The following is a 12,892-nucleotide window of genomic DNA, read 5'->3' on the forward strand; positions in this document are numbered from 1 at the left end:
GCCGATATGCAAGCCACATATGCGTATACACTTCACCGGGTCGTCATGGTGGGCGTCGCGGGAACCCGAAAGCGGCAGCATGCGATAAACCTTCTACCTTGCCCACCAGTGCCGCGCTACGGGGTACGAACGGACTTTCCGTTAGTGCCTCGCGCTGCTCGGAAAATAAAATGATCGACGATTTTTCCATACGGGCCATGACTCGGCGCGGAGGCTCTTCCAGGTACTTCAGGTAGACCCAAAAGCGGTGCGTCCCGTCGTGCGCTAACCCTGACGTCGTAGCCATGTGCGTGTGCGATTACCAAATTGGGTTCTTGGATGACGTCTCTCGCTGCGCGGCATGGCAGGACCACGTACGAAGAAGGAAAGGGGAAAGAGTGCGGGCGTTTCACCATCGCGAGGGGCGCCAAACTTCAAACGTGTGGGACGGGCACTGGAAGGCAGAGGCAACAAGGACGAACGCGGACGGATGGGTCCGTAAGGATTCAGTCACGGGTTGCTCGGTGCTCGATGAGAACCAAGTCTTCTCCGAAAGGGCTGTTTCAGAAAGTCTTTCTCACACAGCTCTCTCGCTCGTATTTGCCTTTGGTGTTCGGTTGCCGTGCGTGAGACGGGTCAAACTCTAGATGACCCGAGCTCATGGGTGGCTCCGCTAATAACCTTGTTCCTCGCGTTCCGTGGGGTTAATCAATTCTAGAGTACAAAATGCTTATGAAGGTCGCCGATAAGGCATCACTTTCGGCATGTGGGCACTCGGTATGCCTTGGGACAGTGACGGAAGCCGCTGGCATGTCTGAAACACGCCATCGTCTTTTGTTTGACTTGCAAGTAACCACCTTGCTAGCCGCCCCGGTTCGGGAGAAAGGAAAATCAGGGCACCGGAGGTCTTACCTTTTAAAATATCTTCTGAATCTTTTTTTGTACGCACTGCTAAGCTTTGGCGGGAGCTTCCCCGAGATGTGGAGAACTTTATGTTCCTTCGGAATGCAGGCCCGCGGCTTTGCGCGCTGCACAGTCACCGGGATTCATGACAAAGAGAAACAAAAAAAAAAGGAGAAGGAAAAAGGGTCACAACTGGTGAGCATTGCTGAGGAATGTCGGTGAGCGTGTCTGCCCATCTTTGCCGTTGGTCTCCATAGCCGGTGAGCTCGGCTAAGGTCATATAAAGTTCTGACTATAATGGGGCTCCCGTCGAAGGAGAACAGGACCAGCTGGCCGGGTCAAGGAGGAAGGTAGAGGCGTACAAAAGACTTCGTACTTTGAGTTCTGTCCCTTGGCTTCCGCGCGCTAGCGGTGATAGAGATTGCATAAGTCCCTTCTCGTTCGCCGTGAACAAGGCATACGGTTTAGAATAGAGGAACCCGTAGCTGGACTCCGAGGAGCTCGAGGTACGTAACCCCGAGAATGTGGGTACGTGCAAATCCGAGCCGATCAACAATGCGTCAGGGTCCTGTCAATTTGATTTTCTTTTCTCCCTTTTTCTGGGTTGTTGAGAGTCCACTTGGCTGCATGTGCGGCGCGCGCAAAACGTGAAAGGAACCGTTGTTTGAGAAAATGCGGCGCTGGGGGCTTGTTGAGGTCTGCGAGGTGGCTATGTAAGCTGGCGATCAGCACGGGGGTGCAGGTCTGTGTGTTCGGAGGACGGCTGTTGGTCGGTCGACCGGTCAGTAGGTCTGTTTTTTCCCAATTCGGATAAGCAAGCGGGAGCTGGGATCTCGTTGGCTGAAACAGTGCTTTTTTGCCTTTTGATATTACAACGCCTATAGCTATTTCTGGACCTGCCGCATCGAGGAACGTGGTGTGAGAAAAAAGAAATGCTGGTACAGTACTGCGGCAGTTGGAGGGCGTGTTGGTGTAGTACACGGCTATCAAGAAAGATAAAGGCTCACTCTCCACATGAGCTCGCCAAAACGGCCCTCTTGGCCGAGACCGCGCTGCAGCCGCAAGATCTGGGATCATGGGTGAAGATGACTGCGACGCTTACGCATGGTACCCGCCTCGATAAACGACCTCTGCTTGCCGAACAGCAAGCCACATATGGAGTGCAGCTGTCAAACCGCACTCTTGTCACGTCTGCATGCGATGAACAGGCGGTCTCCTTGCACGGGACTCCGGCAGATGGCTAGTGACAAACGCTCTTGCGTATCGTCAAGTTGTGAAGAAGAGTGAAGGTGGGACGAAGAACGGCGGTGCAATGTGGGTTTGTCAATGGAACCGGAAGCAACGTCCGAAGCTAATGACCGGAGTTCTGCATGCCCCGTCGACTTTACTCGGTTGATTGGCCAGCATTGCTCCATCCTTCGCTTCAGTGAGATATCAAACACTCGCGGATGCTAGAGAGACGGAGGCAATTTCCACGGAATGGAGCGCTGCATGGGGGTGGAGGGCCGCCGAGTCCTGACACTGTAGCGGTGAAACCCGCTATAGCGGCATGTAGATGCATAGGAACGCTGGCAACAAAGGACAATCACCGTGGGGACCGGGGCAGTCCAGCTCGCCGGGAAGATAAGTGGAGCACCGCGGTGTTGGTATCATTGCATACGAAAATGAAGACGTGGAAATGATGTGCGTATGGAGGGTAAGCCGTAAGCTGTGAGCGGGAAGCGTGGAAGCTGGCGATGAGAAGGATCATGACGCTTTTGGGAAGAGGGCCGTTGGGGTGCGGAACGACCAAGGTGGATGCCCCAGAGTGAGCTCGCCTTCATGTCCACATGGTGCGGTGGCGGGCACGGGTGCGCTGAGCGCTTGGCCGCACATGCGGAGTCGCGTGTATGCGTGCTGTCGTGGAACATTGGGCAGGGGATGGTGGAACGGGTGGGCGGGCGGTGAGGGCGAGACAAACATGAACGAAGCTGTGCAGCGCGGGGATCCAGTGGTGGCGACTCAGGAAGGGACGTTGCAACCGCAAGAGGGACGTTGTTTTTTTCCGTTGGTGTCCATGTGACGGCATTGAACGAGCATGGTGTAGTGCCAGATCTCAGTGATATTTCCTTTTTCCAGGGACGCAAGATTAGGGTTGCCCGATTAGGTAGCCACGAATGCACGTGGGGCGGACCCGATGGGGCTCGAGGCATTGGACTGTGGGGTAGCGACGAAAAGGAGCATGAAGCAATGAAGAGGTGGTGATGGATGAGTCGGCGCACGTACGGTGTCCTCTGTCGTCATTGGCAGTGGCTTTTGACAGCGCGATGATCCCTGTCCGGAGCAAAATGAGATTTACGCGCAGAGGCGATCTGCTCGGGACTATCGACTCAATCGGAGATCATAGGAGGCGTGATATGATCAGTCTGGAAAGCCAGCTGCCGGCGGCATCGGCAGGCCAGCTCCAGGGGTTACGCGGCGGCCGTTGATGTAGGCAGGTCGAGCAGGAGATGGCATTTGTGGCGGCCGCCTCGCTGGCCGAGGCCTGCCGAGAAGAGCTTCCCTCGCGACTCACGGGCCCGGAGCCAAAGATTTGGATTTGTGGAGTGGCTTTGGCGACGGCGTCATTTCGCATACGAGGATCGCGCAGCAGGCGGGAGTCCGGCGGCGCGCGACGGGGAGCGATCTTCAGAATCAGCGATAGCAGGCGCACAGGGCTGTTGGTGCTGCCCTTTTGGCGCCGGAGCGTCTGGCGGTCGACTGCGCAGCGGCCGTGGAGTGGTAGCGATGGCAGTTGGCGGCAGCGCCGGCACAGGCTGACACCGACAGGGCGGACGGCGAATCAGCGGGCGCGGCTGGCTGCTAACGCAAGGGACGGCCGGCGCAGACCTAGTGTGCGGCTGGCTTCGTGAGGTGGGAGCGCAGTGCAGCAGAGGTGGCACGGCAGGTGCGGCGCAGGGAATGGCCTGGCAGGCGGGAGTGCATGTGCGGCGCTTGGACTCGGCGATCCGCGGCTGCGTGCCCCTGAGCCCCAGGCGCGGGCTGCTCGGCTCTCTATATTGATCAATTTGAGCGCTCTATTGCTTCAATGCGCCCGCGAGCCCTGCGAGCCCTGCCGCCCTGCGCCCGTCGATCCAGCGCGCATCAGGCCCGCGCCCGCCCACCCCGGCTGCTGCTCCTCCAGGACAGCGCATTGTGCATTGTTAAGCAGCAGCTTCTGCACCTGCTCCTGCACCTGCTGTCCCCACTAGCTTCCGCCTTCGTCAGATTGCGTCCAAGCTCGTCGCATCCTCGTCCTCGGGTCGGGGTCCATCTCTCCCCATCGTACAGACATGCGCGCCGTTCCCATCGTTCGAGCCTGACCTGCCGCCGGTGTCACCCTTCGAGAAGCAGGTCTGCGAAAATGCACGTCCAGTCCAGGTATGTCCGACTCGCGCAACGGCCGCACTGCACCCTGCTGAAACGCGACCAGAGCCTGAACCGTACTTGATATCTACACGCTCGTTTCCACTCTGCTTTCATTCTGCCATCGCTCTCTCCCCCAATGGGTCGCGCCTCGAAGTTCGCCTTCCCCTTGCCCGGCCGCCGCGCCCACGGCGAGCGGGACCATCACTTGGAGCCCGCCGCCGCTCCCGACTATGACTACCAACAACCCTCCTCCAAGGCAGAGCGTCTCTTGGGCACCGGCCTGCCGGGCCACCGCCAAGGGAGCTACTCGTCTGCCAGCGGCGTCCCCCGCAACAATTCGGCCACTCCGTCGCTGGAGACCAAGAAAAGCTACATGAGCTTCACCCTCGCCGACGAACGCAAGGGCTCGCTTTACAATGACGACGGCCACCTCGTACCACCCAATCCCCGCTTCCACCAGGATCAACCCTCCACCCGCAGCAAGGACCGTTCCGCTTCCGTCACCAGTTCCACGCACAGCAGGAAGTTGCAATCCCGAGGCTCTTCTTCCACCATGCGCTCCCACCACGATGGTGTGTTACGCAAAGGTCACCCTGCCTTGCACTCCTCGCAGAGCCTGGACCAGGAGAGTCTGCGCGAGTCCATCCGTAGCGGCGACCTTGAGTCGGGCAAGAAGAAGAGAATCCCCGCCCGCCTCGATCTGTCCAAGCTGTTCCCCAAAGCCCCCAAGTCCAGAGACAACAATGATCAACAGCTTCTCTCCCCTACCAAGTTCGTTAGCTCTCCCATGCCCATGTCGAGCACCTCGACGCATTTCTCGCGCCCTCTGACCTCGCCTACCACGTCGTCCCACAATAGAGCTCCTTCTGTCTCGAGCACCAAGACCAGCGACACCCTTCGTGAAGGGAGAGCCCAGGCTGCCAAGGACCGCGCTTACAAGGCTCCGTTCGACAACGCCAAGGTCAACAGGCGAAGACCCCCGCCAGGCATTCAGCATTGGTTCGATGGCATTAGTGACGACGACGAAGAGGAGGAAGAGGAGGAGGTGGAGACGCCACCGGTGCGAGCGAGCGCAAGGCCTCAAGAATCTCGATCCTTGCCCCAGCGACAGCCATCACAGCACGATCACCGACGACGAGAGTCTCCCCCTCGGCACGGCCGTAAGCCTTCACACAACAAGGCCGCGCCCAAGCAACCCTCCTATCCAGCCGACGACCGTGCTTATGCCGCGGACCGCTCGTATGCTTCAAAGCATGGATATTCAAACGAGCTGCACGCAGACCACCAAAGCTACCGCTATCGCTCCGACTATCATCAGACTGGTGTGGATAGCCGGTCTTCCGACAAGCCTCATGTCCGGGCTCAACCTAGTCAGGCTTCTCTGGCGAGCCACAAAACGGGCCGGACCAACACGAGCAAAATATCCAGCAGGGACCTGAAAGGTGACAGCGTTCTGTCACTTTCTTCGTCAGAAGACGAGAGTGATCCTAGGAGCAGCGGTACCAGTCTGCCAATCATCCGCGACAGTCTTGCCATGTCTACCGACACCGAAGGCGAGATCTTGATTGGTAGGGCCCAAGCGTTCGATATCAGACCCCGTCAAACCCGCACCGGAAGACGCATGACTACGGCATCTGGGACTAGTGTGCAGTCCTCAGGGACCGGTACCACTATCGATGTCATGCTGTCCCCGACTACTGCCGCCTCCAGCCAGACGAACTTGCTTCTCCCCAGACATTCCAATTCCCGAAGTGCCGGCAGACGCGGCTCTCGACACGCCCGGCAGGTTTCTGCAATCCCAGAGGATCTGGACGGCGATTCGAAACGCTACAGTGGAAGCATTAGCAATGTGTCCTTCGAGGACAAGGACACGAGTAGCATTAGGAGCGGAAGGACATCCAAGAGCGAGCCCAGACATCTGGGTCACAAGCTCATGGCTGTCACTGAAGAAGAGGAGGTGCTCTTGGAACTCATGCGTAGGAAACGTGCCGCCATGGCAAAGCAGAGCTTCACGGATGGTTATCGATCGGCCATCAGGGCTGAACACCACTACATGTCGATGGATAGCCCCATTTCGGAATACTCGAGCAAGCAGAGCCTCGCCGACAGTGACCGGAGGCATTCTAAGAAGTCGTTTCACTCTCAGACCACGGCGGCAGAAACAGAGACTTCTTCATCGACTTTGGAAACGCTTTCTAATGCAACCTACGTGCCGCAATCACGGTCTGATAAGAAGAACCGGGCCCCACCTACGGCGAACGAAGCACTACTCAGGTCACCTGCTTCGAGTTCAATCACGTCCGCCTCCTCGGTTTTCTCTTCGCCGCGATCGCGCCCTGTGCAGCGAATCATGTCGCAAGCCCCTCAGCTGTCTCCTGCTCTTTTCTCTCCGCTGGAGGTCTTCCCTTCGCCACCTGACTCTCCTAATTTCCCCGCCACTGCCTCGCACACTGACACGATTCCCTCGCCCGTCACGCCGGGTCCCGGCCCCCACGGCGACCTTCACGTCAAGGTTGCTGGCAGCTCTATCGGTGGCAGTGAAGCCAGTTTCGGTACTGACCAGGACTCGATTCACAATGCCCACCACCACCATCATCCGTCGTCTGATTTCACCATGATCCACAAGGGCAAGGAGAGAGCGCGCGTAGTTACCAAGCACGCCGAAGACATGGACGGCGCCCGTGCTACCCACGGTATCGATAGGGCCCGTAGCCACAGCCGCCGGCGCACTGCTAGCTCTGGAGCCAATATCGCCGCCCCTTGCGCAGAAACGACGGGAGAGACAGCAGCCTCCAACTTTGTTGTCCCGCCCCGCACGTCCTCGATCATGGCGTTCCCCAAGCCTGGAATTTCGATTCAGCAGGATGATGTGCACTCGGTGTCTTCGGCGGCGTCAAGCAAGAGCCGTGCTCGGCCTGGTGAGGGTGAATGGGACTGGGACGCCGAGGTTGACGTAGGCGCAGTCATCAGCCAAGTCCGCAAATCGCGCTCTTCGCACATTTTGGGCAGCTCGCGCACCTCGGTTTCGTCGACCACGAAGCAGCGTTTGAGCAGGCAGAACAGCACCACGAGCCACGTCAGCAGCAAGAGTGGCGCCAGGAGTGATGCTGGAGACAGGCTTTCGGTGACTCCCATGTCTAGTGCTGCTATTGCTCAGAGGAGCAGCGTTTGCGATGACGTCCTTGCTGCGTGGAGCAGCCTTGGTGGCTCCCGCGGTGAATTCTACGGTTGATTTCGCGACCGCTCGATTTTCTTCGTATACCTTTCTCTCTTGATGATTTTTTTATGAAGTGGTCTTGGTTGCGGTAATTCACGTTGGAACGAAAACAGGAGATTGCATTTAGCAGCAAGATGATTGGCTTTTTGCACGATTGAGGATGTTGAGGGGCTTTCTACTCTTGAAAGCGAGGCAGGATCTGCCTGCTGCAGCCCGCACCACCACCACGATTTCTTTCCCTTTTGTTTTGCATTCTGCATTTGATGTCTTTCAGTTACTGATTTTGTAACGTCTCTCGGGATACCACATCTCCCGCCTGTTTTCATTTGATCCTCGGCGGGATCACTTTTCCTTACCAATTTCCTTGCACACTCTTTTCTAATTTTGCCTCGTGGCATAGACACTGCGTTTCTTCTTCAGCGATGGCGTCATGTGGGATACTATTTAGTGAGGCTTCTTCCGAGACTCTCTTTTTCCCTTTGCTTGGATCGCCCTTTTTTCTGCGCATTTCGGCACTATATTACCATCGTAGGTGTTCTATTTGAGCAAGACATGTCAGTTGACATGCATCTGATCCACAGGGCCCTTTCGGGGTTTGGATCACGAAAAGTAGCTAGGACTTATTTTCCTTGGTGTGCAATCTAATGTAGCAATATCAATAACTTTACACGGTATTCAATGTCACATTTTGTGAGAGCAGAGCAAAGTAACCGAAATTGTTCAATCTGATCGCACCTACCGGACTTGTCCTTTATACTAATGCACGCTAGACCATCGCACCTTTGTCACGCATGTCCCATCTACGGCTTCCCTATCACTTACGCCTCCACAGCTGGAACCCTAGAACGGCAGGAAGATAGCCCACACAATACTCAGTATCATAGTCTGCATCAGCCGCACGGGATAGGTCAGCAGTCAGAGGCAGTATGCTCTGTCTTCTTTATCTTCTCCTCCCCCCTCCCCCCTCCTTCCTCTCCGCCTTCCTTCGTTCCTTCGTCCCCTTCCTTCCTTCCTCCCTCCCTCCTTCCTTCCTTCCTTCTTTAGACACAGATCCCCATGCAATCCGCGCCGCCGGACAGGGGGTCGCAGCCGTCGTCCGGATCGTCGACGCAGGTGCGCCCGGGCTCGCTGCACGGGATGCCGGCGAAGCCGCCGCAGCGCTCCGGCACGATGCACACGCCCAGCTCGCCGCAGGCCGGCCCGCAGCCGCCCGTCGGGCTCTCAGCGGTGGCGTCCAGGTCGCGCACGCACGTGAAGCCGGACGGGCACGTCTCGTTGGTGGGGCCGCCGCACTGCAGCGTCGTAGGGGCTGGCTCGGTCGGGGTGGAGGCTGGGGGGCTGGATGCTACTGGGCTGGAGCCGGGGCCGATGGGGGGAGGGACGATGGGGTAGGGGACGATGTTTGGGTGGGCGCCGCCGTTGGGGACTGGGGCGAGGGCCGGGGAGGAGGCGGCGGCGGGTGACGCTTCTTCGGTGGAGGAGGAGGGGTGGTAGTTGGAGAGGCCGACGGGGCCCGGGCCGAACATTGGGTACAGCGTCGTTATCGGGCCAGGCCAGGCGGTGTCGGGCCACGGGTAGTGTGTGGGACTGGGGGCGTTGTCGCTGTCCAGAGAAGCGATCGGGGAGGAGGCGAGCGGGGATGACGGAGGGGACACGTCGCCAGGGGTCACGGCGGCGCAGTAGCTGCGCTTCTCGGCGAAGCCGATGCCGCTGACGAAGATGTCGACGCACTGGAGGCCCGGGTCGCACGGCGGGTAGCCCTCGCCGCAAGGGATCGGCGGGAATACGCTCGTCGCCGTGCTTGCTGGCTCTTCCGTTCCCACTGATTCCGGGGCGGCCACTTGGCGGGGCGGAAGCATCACGTTGCCCCTCCTGGAGGTGACGAGGGTGTTGGTGGGATAGAAATCCGTGATCTGGCTGAACTCCAGAGGGGTGGTGTTGTCGCTTTGGGTCGATGTCGCCGCGTCGGCCAGAAGAGTGACGCCGTTGAGCACGTCGACGCAGTATCCACCGCAGTCGAGCTCCGGACCGCAGCTCGCACCGGGTCGTCTGACGCAGTTGTAGCCAGTCGGACACGGTACTGCAGCACGATGTCCGCAGACGTGGTAGTTCTCAGCAGCGGCCCCGCTGATGCTTGGTGCAGCCGCCGCTCTTTCTTCGTTGGGGAATGTTAGCGGCGCATCGGGAAGACCTGTGAATGCTGGGGCAATGTTCGAAGCGAGCTGGTCAATGAGCGACGTCGCTGCGGGCGTGAAGAAGGAATACCAAGTATGCGTCTCGGACCAGGGTTCGTCATCTGTGAGGTCGTTGATGTAATCGGGAAGGTTCTCCAGGTACAACGGAAGCTCCAAAGGATCCGGAAGGTCTGGGATGAGGTTGGTGAAGATGATTGGAATGTCGTTTGGATCGGGGATCATGTCGAATAGGTCAGGGAGGGTCGCGTCGAGGGTTTCCGGATCAGCTGCATTGCAGTCCTGTATCCTAGTCAGGATGCGAGTGAAGAGCTGAATTGCAAAAACTCACCAATAATTGTGGTGTAGGCCGGCCACACAGTGCCGCGCAATCACTGGCAGCTTGGTTACTGCATAGGCAGCTCTAGGTCGAGTCAATACTATAACTTTCTTTTTCAGGAGCCCAAGTACCCACAAGAGGCCAGCTTTGAGCACAGAATACTGGATGACATTGTTGGCATTCGGCCTGTGGTGTCACAGCCGTATCTGGCGGAATTCCCGCGGGAGTAACCTGGGGCAAATCTTCCAGGCTAGGAGGCGAAAAGGCGTTGGGATCAGCGCCGCAGTCCTATTATTATTACGTCAGTGCACCTATTAAAGTGCCGTTGAAAACGTGCAACATACCTGTAGCGTAGGATACGTTCCCCCACACTTGTCGTAACAGTCAAGTGCGCCTCTGTTCTGACAGTGACACCCCTGAGACAATTTGTCAGCCCACCAATTCCAATAATTGCTAGCGGCGAACATACAGCAGGCCAGGATGCGACGCAGAACGTCGGCTCACATTGACATGAAGGTTCCTCCGGCTCAGAAGGGGGCGATGGAATTGTAGATGGTCGTTCAAAGCTCAAGGTAGATTCCGAGACCTCTGATGACGATGATGATAGCATTGACTCCACAGCCGGCAAAGAAGAAACTAAGACGGGGCCCGGGTTCGTTGGAAAGACTGGTGCCGTTTGCGATGGTTGGGCGAATGCACCATACAACACAGCACTTTGTTCTGGAGTGTCGCCACAGTTCTGAAGTGCTGGTGCAACCCCGCCACAACTCTGGTAACAGCTGACTTTCGCGCTGTTGGAGCAGCGGCATGACTGGCACCGTTAATACCATTTCCTGAACCCGGTGAGGCTGCCAGACGTACTTGAGGCCAAATTTGCGCACAAAAGACCGGCTCGCATGAACAACTTGCTGATGGTGCTGCCACTAGCTCGCGGCGGGCCGGGGATGTCGGTAGAGTGCTAGTTGAGAGTGACGTGGAGATAGAGCCGCAGTCCTGTTGATTGTGAGCAAGCTGAAAGATGAAACATTGCGGCTTACCTTCAGAGCAGGCGCTGGACAGACTTTGCCCTCGCTGAGCTGGTTGTCCCAGCAGGCCGAAATCGCTGCATTCTGGCACTCACAGCGCTAGGATACAGTCAGAAAAGCGCGGGTAAGCATGAGGCAAGCTGCGTACTTCTGGTTGACTAGGCGGGCATAGAGGCATAGGGCACGCGCATTCGGCGTCAGGTTCCGCTGGCACGGCCGGCGCAGCCAGGGACAACTGAAACGATGCCAAGACGAAATAGAGCGCTTTCATGATGGAAACTCTTCTCCGGGTGATGGAGGAGGATAGTCCTGCATGGCATCGAGATATAAGAGGGCGAAGGATGAGGAATGGAAAGCTAATTTCGAATTTTTGCCCCTACCCAACTCGAAAGTCATCCGCACCCCGACAACTCGCATCGAACGATTCCTTGGATTCTGTCATACAACGCCAACTGCCAGACTTGTGCCTCCTTGCTTCCGCCATCCAGTGTCGTGAGAAGCAAATGGACGTTTCAAAACGCTCCCGAGGGGGGGGGGGGGGGGGGAATCCAACACTTCCAAGCCGTCGATGCGTCTGTAGCTGCGCCACTTACGATTGGATGGCGGTCTGTCTGGGAGGGATGACGTTTGCAGACAGATGTGCTTGGCAGGAATCAAGAATGTGGGGGTCAAGGTTGTGAATGCCGGGGTTCCAGTCTATTCTGACGCCTGCTGTTACACACAGGGGAGGGGAGTGCTGCCGTCGCCTTTTCCGGTATATTTGGTCTATATTTGTGCACCCCATGCTTGGCTAGTGCGAGGTCCATCCCGTCGGCGTGGTCTCTCCTTCTTTCCCACGCGACGCAGAAGCTAGGCTCGCGACCCAGGGCGAGGGAAAATGAAGTTAAGGTAAACAGTGGGTACCATTCTTCACGGGAAGATAGATATCTGCTCATTTCTTGCCCTTCTTGGCCCGAGAAGCCGTCCGCTGGAACGCTTCCTCGGGTGGCTCGTCCAACGGCGGGGCTCGCTTCTTGCCCTTTTTGGAATCAGGTGCATACTTTGCCTCTAGCTGGTCGAAGAAGGATTCGGAGCGACCTTTCTGACGCTGCTGGATCAGAGCTGCGAGGTCGCCCAGATCGCCGCCCTGTGCCTTCTTCTGCTTCTTTTTGGGGCCCGCCATTTCCTTTGCAGCATCGTCAGCTTCTTCGGCCTCTTTCTTTGCCTTCTTAATCCTGTCCCGACGGCTCTTCTCCGACTCCTCGGTGTACTTCTTGAGGGCAGGCACGGTTCCATCTGCGATGGCGGCGTCAAGGATATCTCGGAAGCGATCTTCATCCTCGAGCGGGTTGCTGAGCATGACAACTTCGTAGATTTTGTTCATATTGCCCTTGAACTTGTTGTAGGCATCGATGAGGTCATTCCTCTCCTCATCACCGCCTTTGTACTCGTTCTTGAACTTCTCAATGGCCTCGGCCGTCACTATGCCCTCGAACTGCTCCTTGTAGTATTGGACCCAGTTGAAGTCGTCATCCTCCAGGTCGACGGTTTCTTCGGTGCGACCGGTGGTATCGTAGCGTGAGCGACGACGAGGATCGGAGAGAATAGCGTAAGCGAAAGCTATTTCCTGGAACTTTGTGTGCGCGGCCTGCTTGTCCTCGGCCTTGTCTGACAGATCATTAGAAGGATGCATCTCGTGCAGCGTGCATACTGACCTGGATGATGCTTCAGGGCAGCTTTGCGGTATGCGCTCTTGATGTGGTCGGGTGTTGCATCTTTAGCAACGCCCAAAACATCGTACGGATCGATGGATTTGGGCGGCTCCTCATCTATGAGGTCCTCGATATCCTCGGTTTGCTTCTTCTGCTTCCTAGGCATGCTGACAAGTGTG

At 57.4% G+C, this 12,892-nt stretch overlaps 3 protein-coding genes across 3 annotated transcripts; 1 reads left to right on the plus strand and 2 right to left on the minus strand.

Moving 5' to 3' along the window:
- Positions 1-4,405: 4,405 nt before the first annotated feature.
- Positions 4,406-7,501, plus strand: LTHEOB_11277 (Proteophosphoglycan ppg1; the record flags this gene model as incomplete). The annotated part of the gene is made up of 1 exon (XM_035508015.1): positions 4,406-7,501. One exon carries the CDS (start codon positions 4,406-4,408, stop codon positions 7,499-7,501), a length of 3,096 nt encoding a protein of 1,031 aa, XP_035366658.1.
- Positions 7,502-8,526: 1,025 nt separating this feature from the next.
- Positions 8,527-9,903, minus strand: LTHEOB_11278 (uncharacterized protein; the record flags this gene model as incomplete). The annotated part of the gene is made up of 1 exon (XM_035508016.1): positions 8,527-9,903. The coding sequence occupies one exon, from the start codon at positions 9,901-9,903 to the stop codon at positions 8,527-8,529; it is 1,377 nt and encodes a 458-aa protein (XP_035366659.1).
- Positions 9,904-11,953: 2,050 nt separating this feature from the next.
- On the minus strand, positions 11,954-12,879 carry LTHEOB_11279 (uncharacterized protein; the record flags this gene model as incomplete). The annotated part of the gene is made up of 2 exons (XM_035508017.1): positions 11,954-12,669; positions 12,717-12,879. 2 exons carry the CDS (start codon positions 12,877-12,879, stop codon positions 11,954-11,956), a joined length of 879 nt encoding a protein of 292 aa, XP_035366660.1.
- Between the last annotated feature and the right edge of the window lie 13 nt (positions 12,880-12,892).

Source organism: Lasiodiplodia theobromae, assembly GCF_012971845.1.
Source record: "Lasiodiplodia theobromae strain AM2As chromosome Unknown scaffold_46, whole genome shotgun sequence".
NCBI classification, from domain to species: Eukaryota; Fungi; Ascomycota; class Dothideomycetes; order Botryosphaeriales; family Botryosphaeriaceae; genus Lasiodiplodia; species Lasiodiplodia theobromae.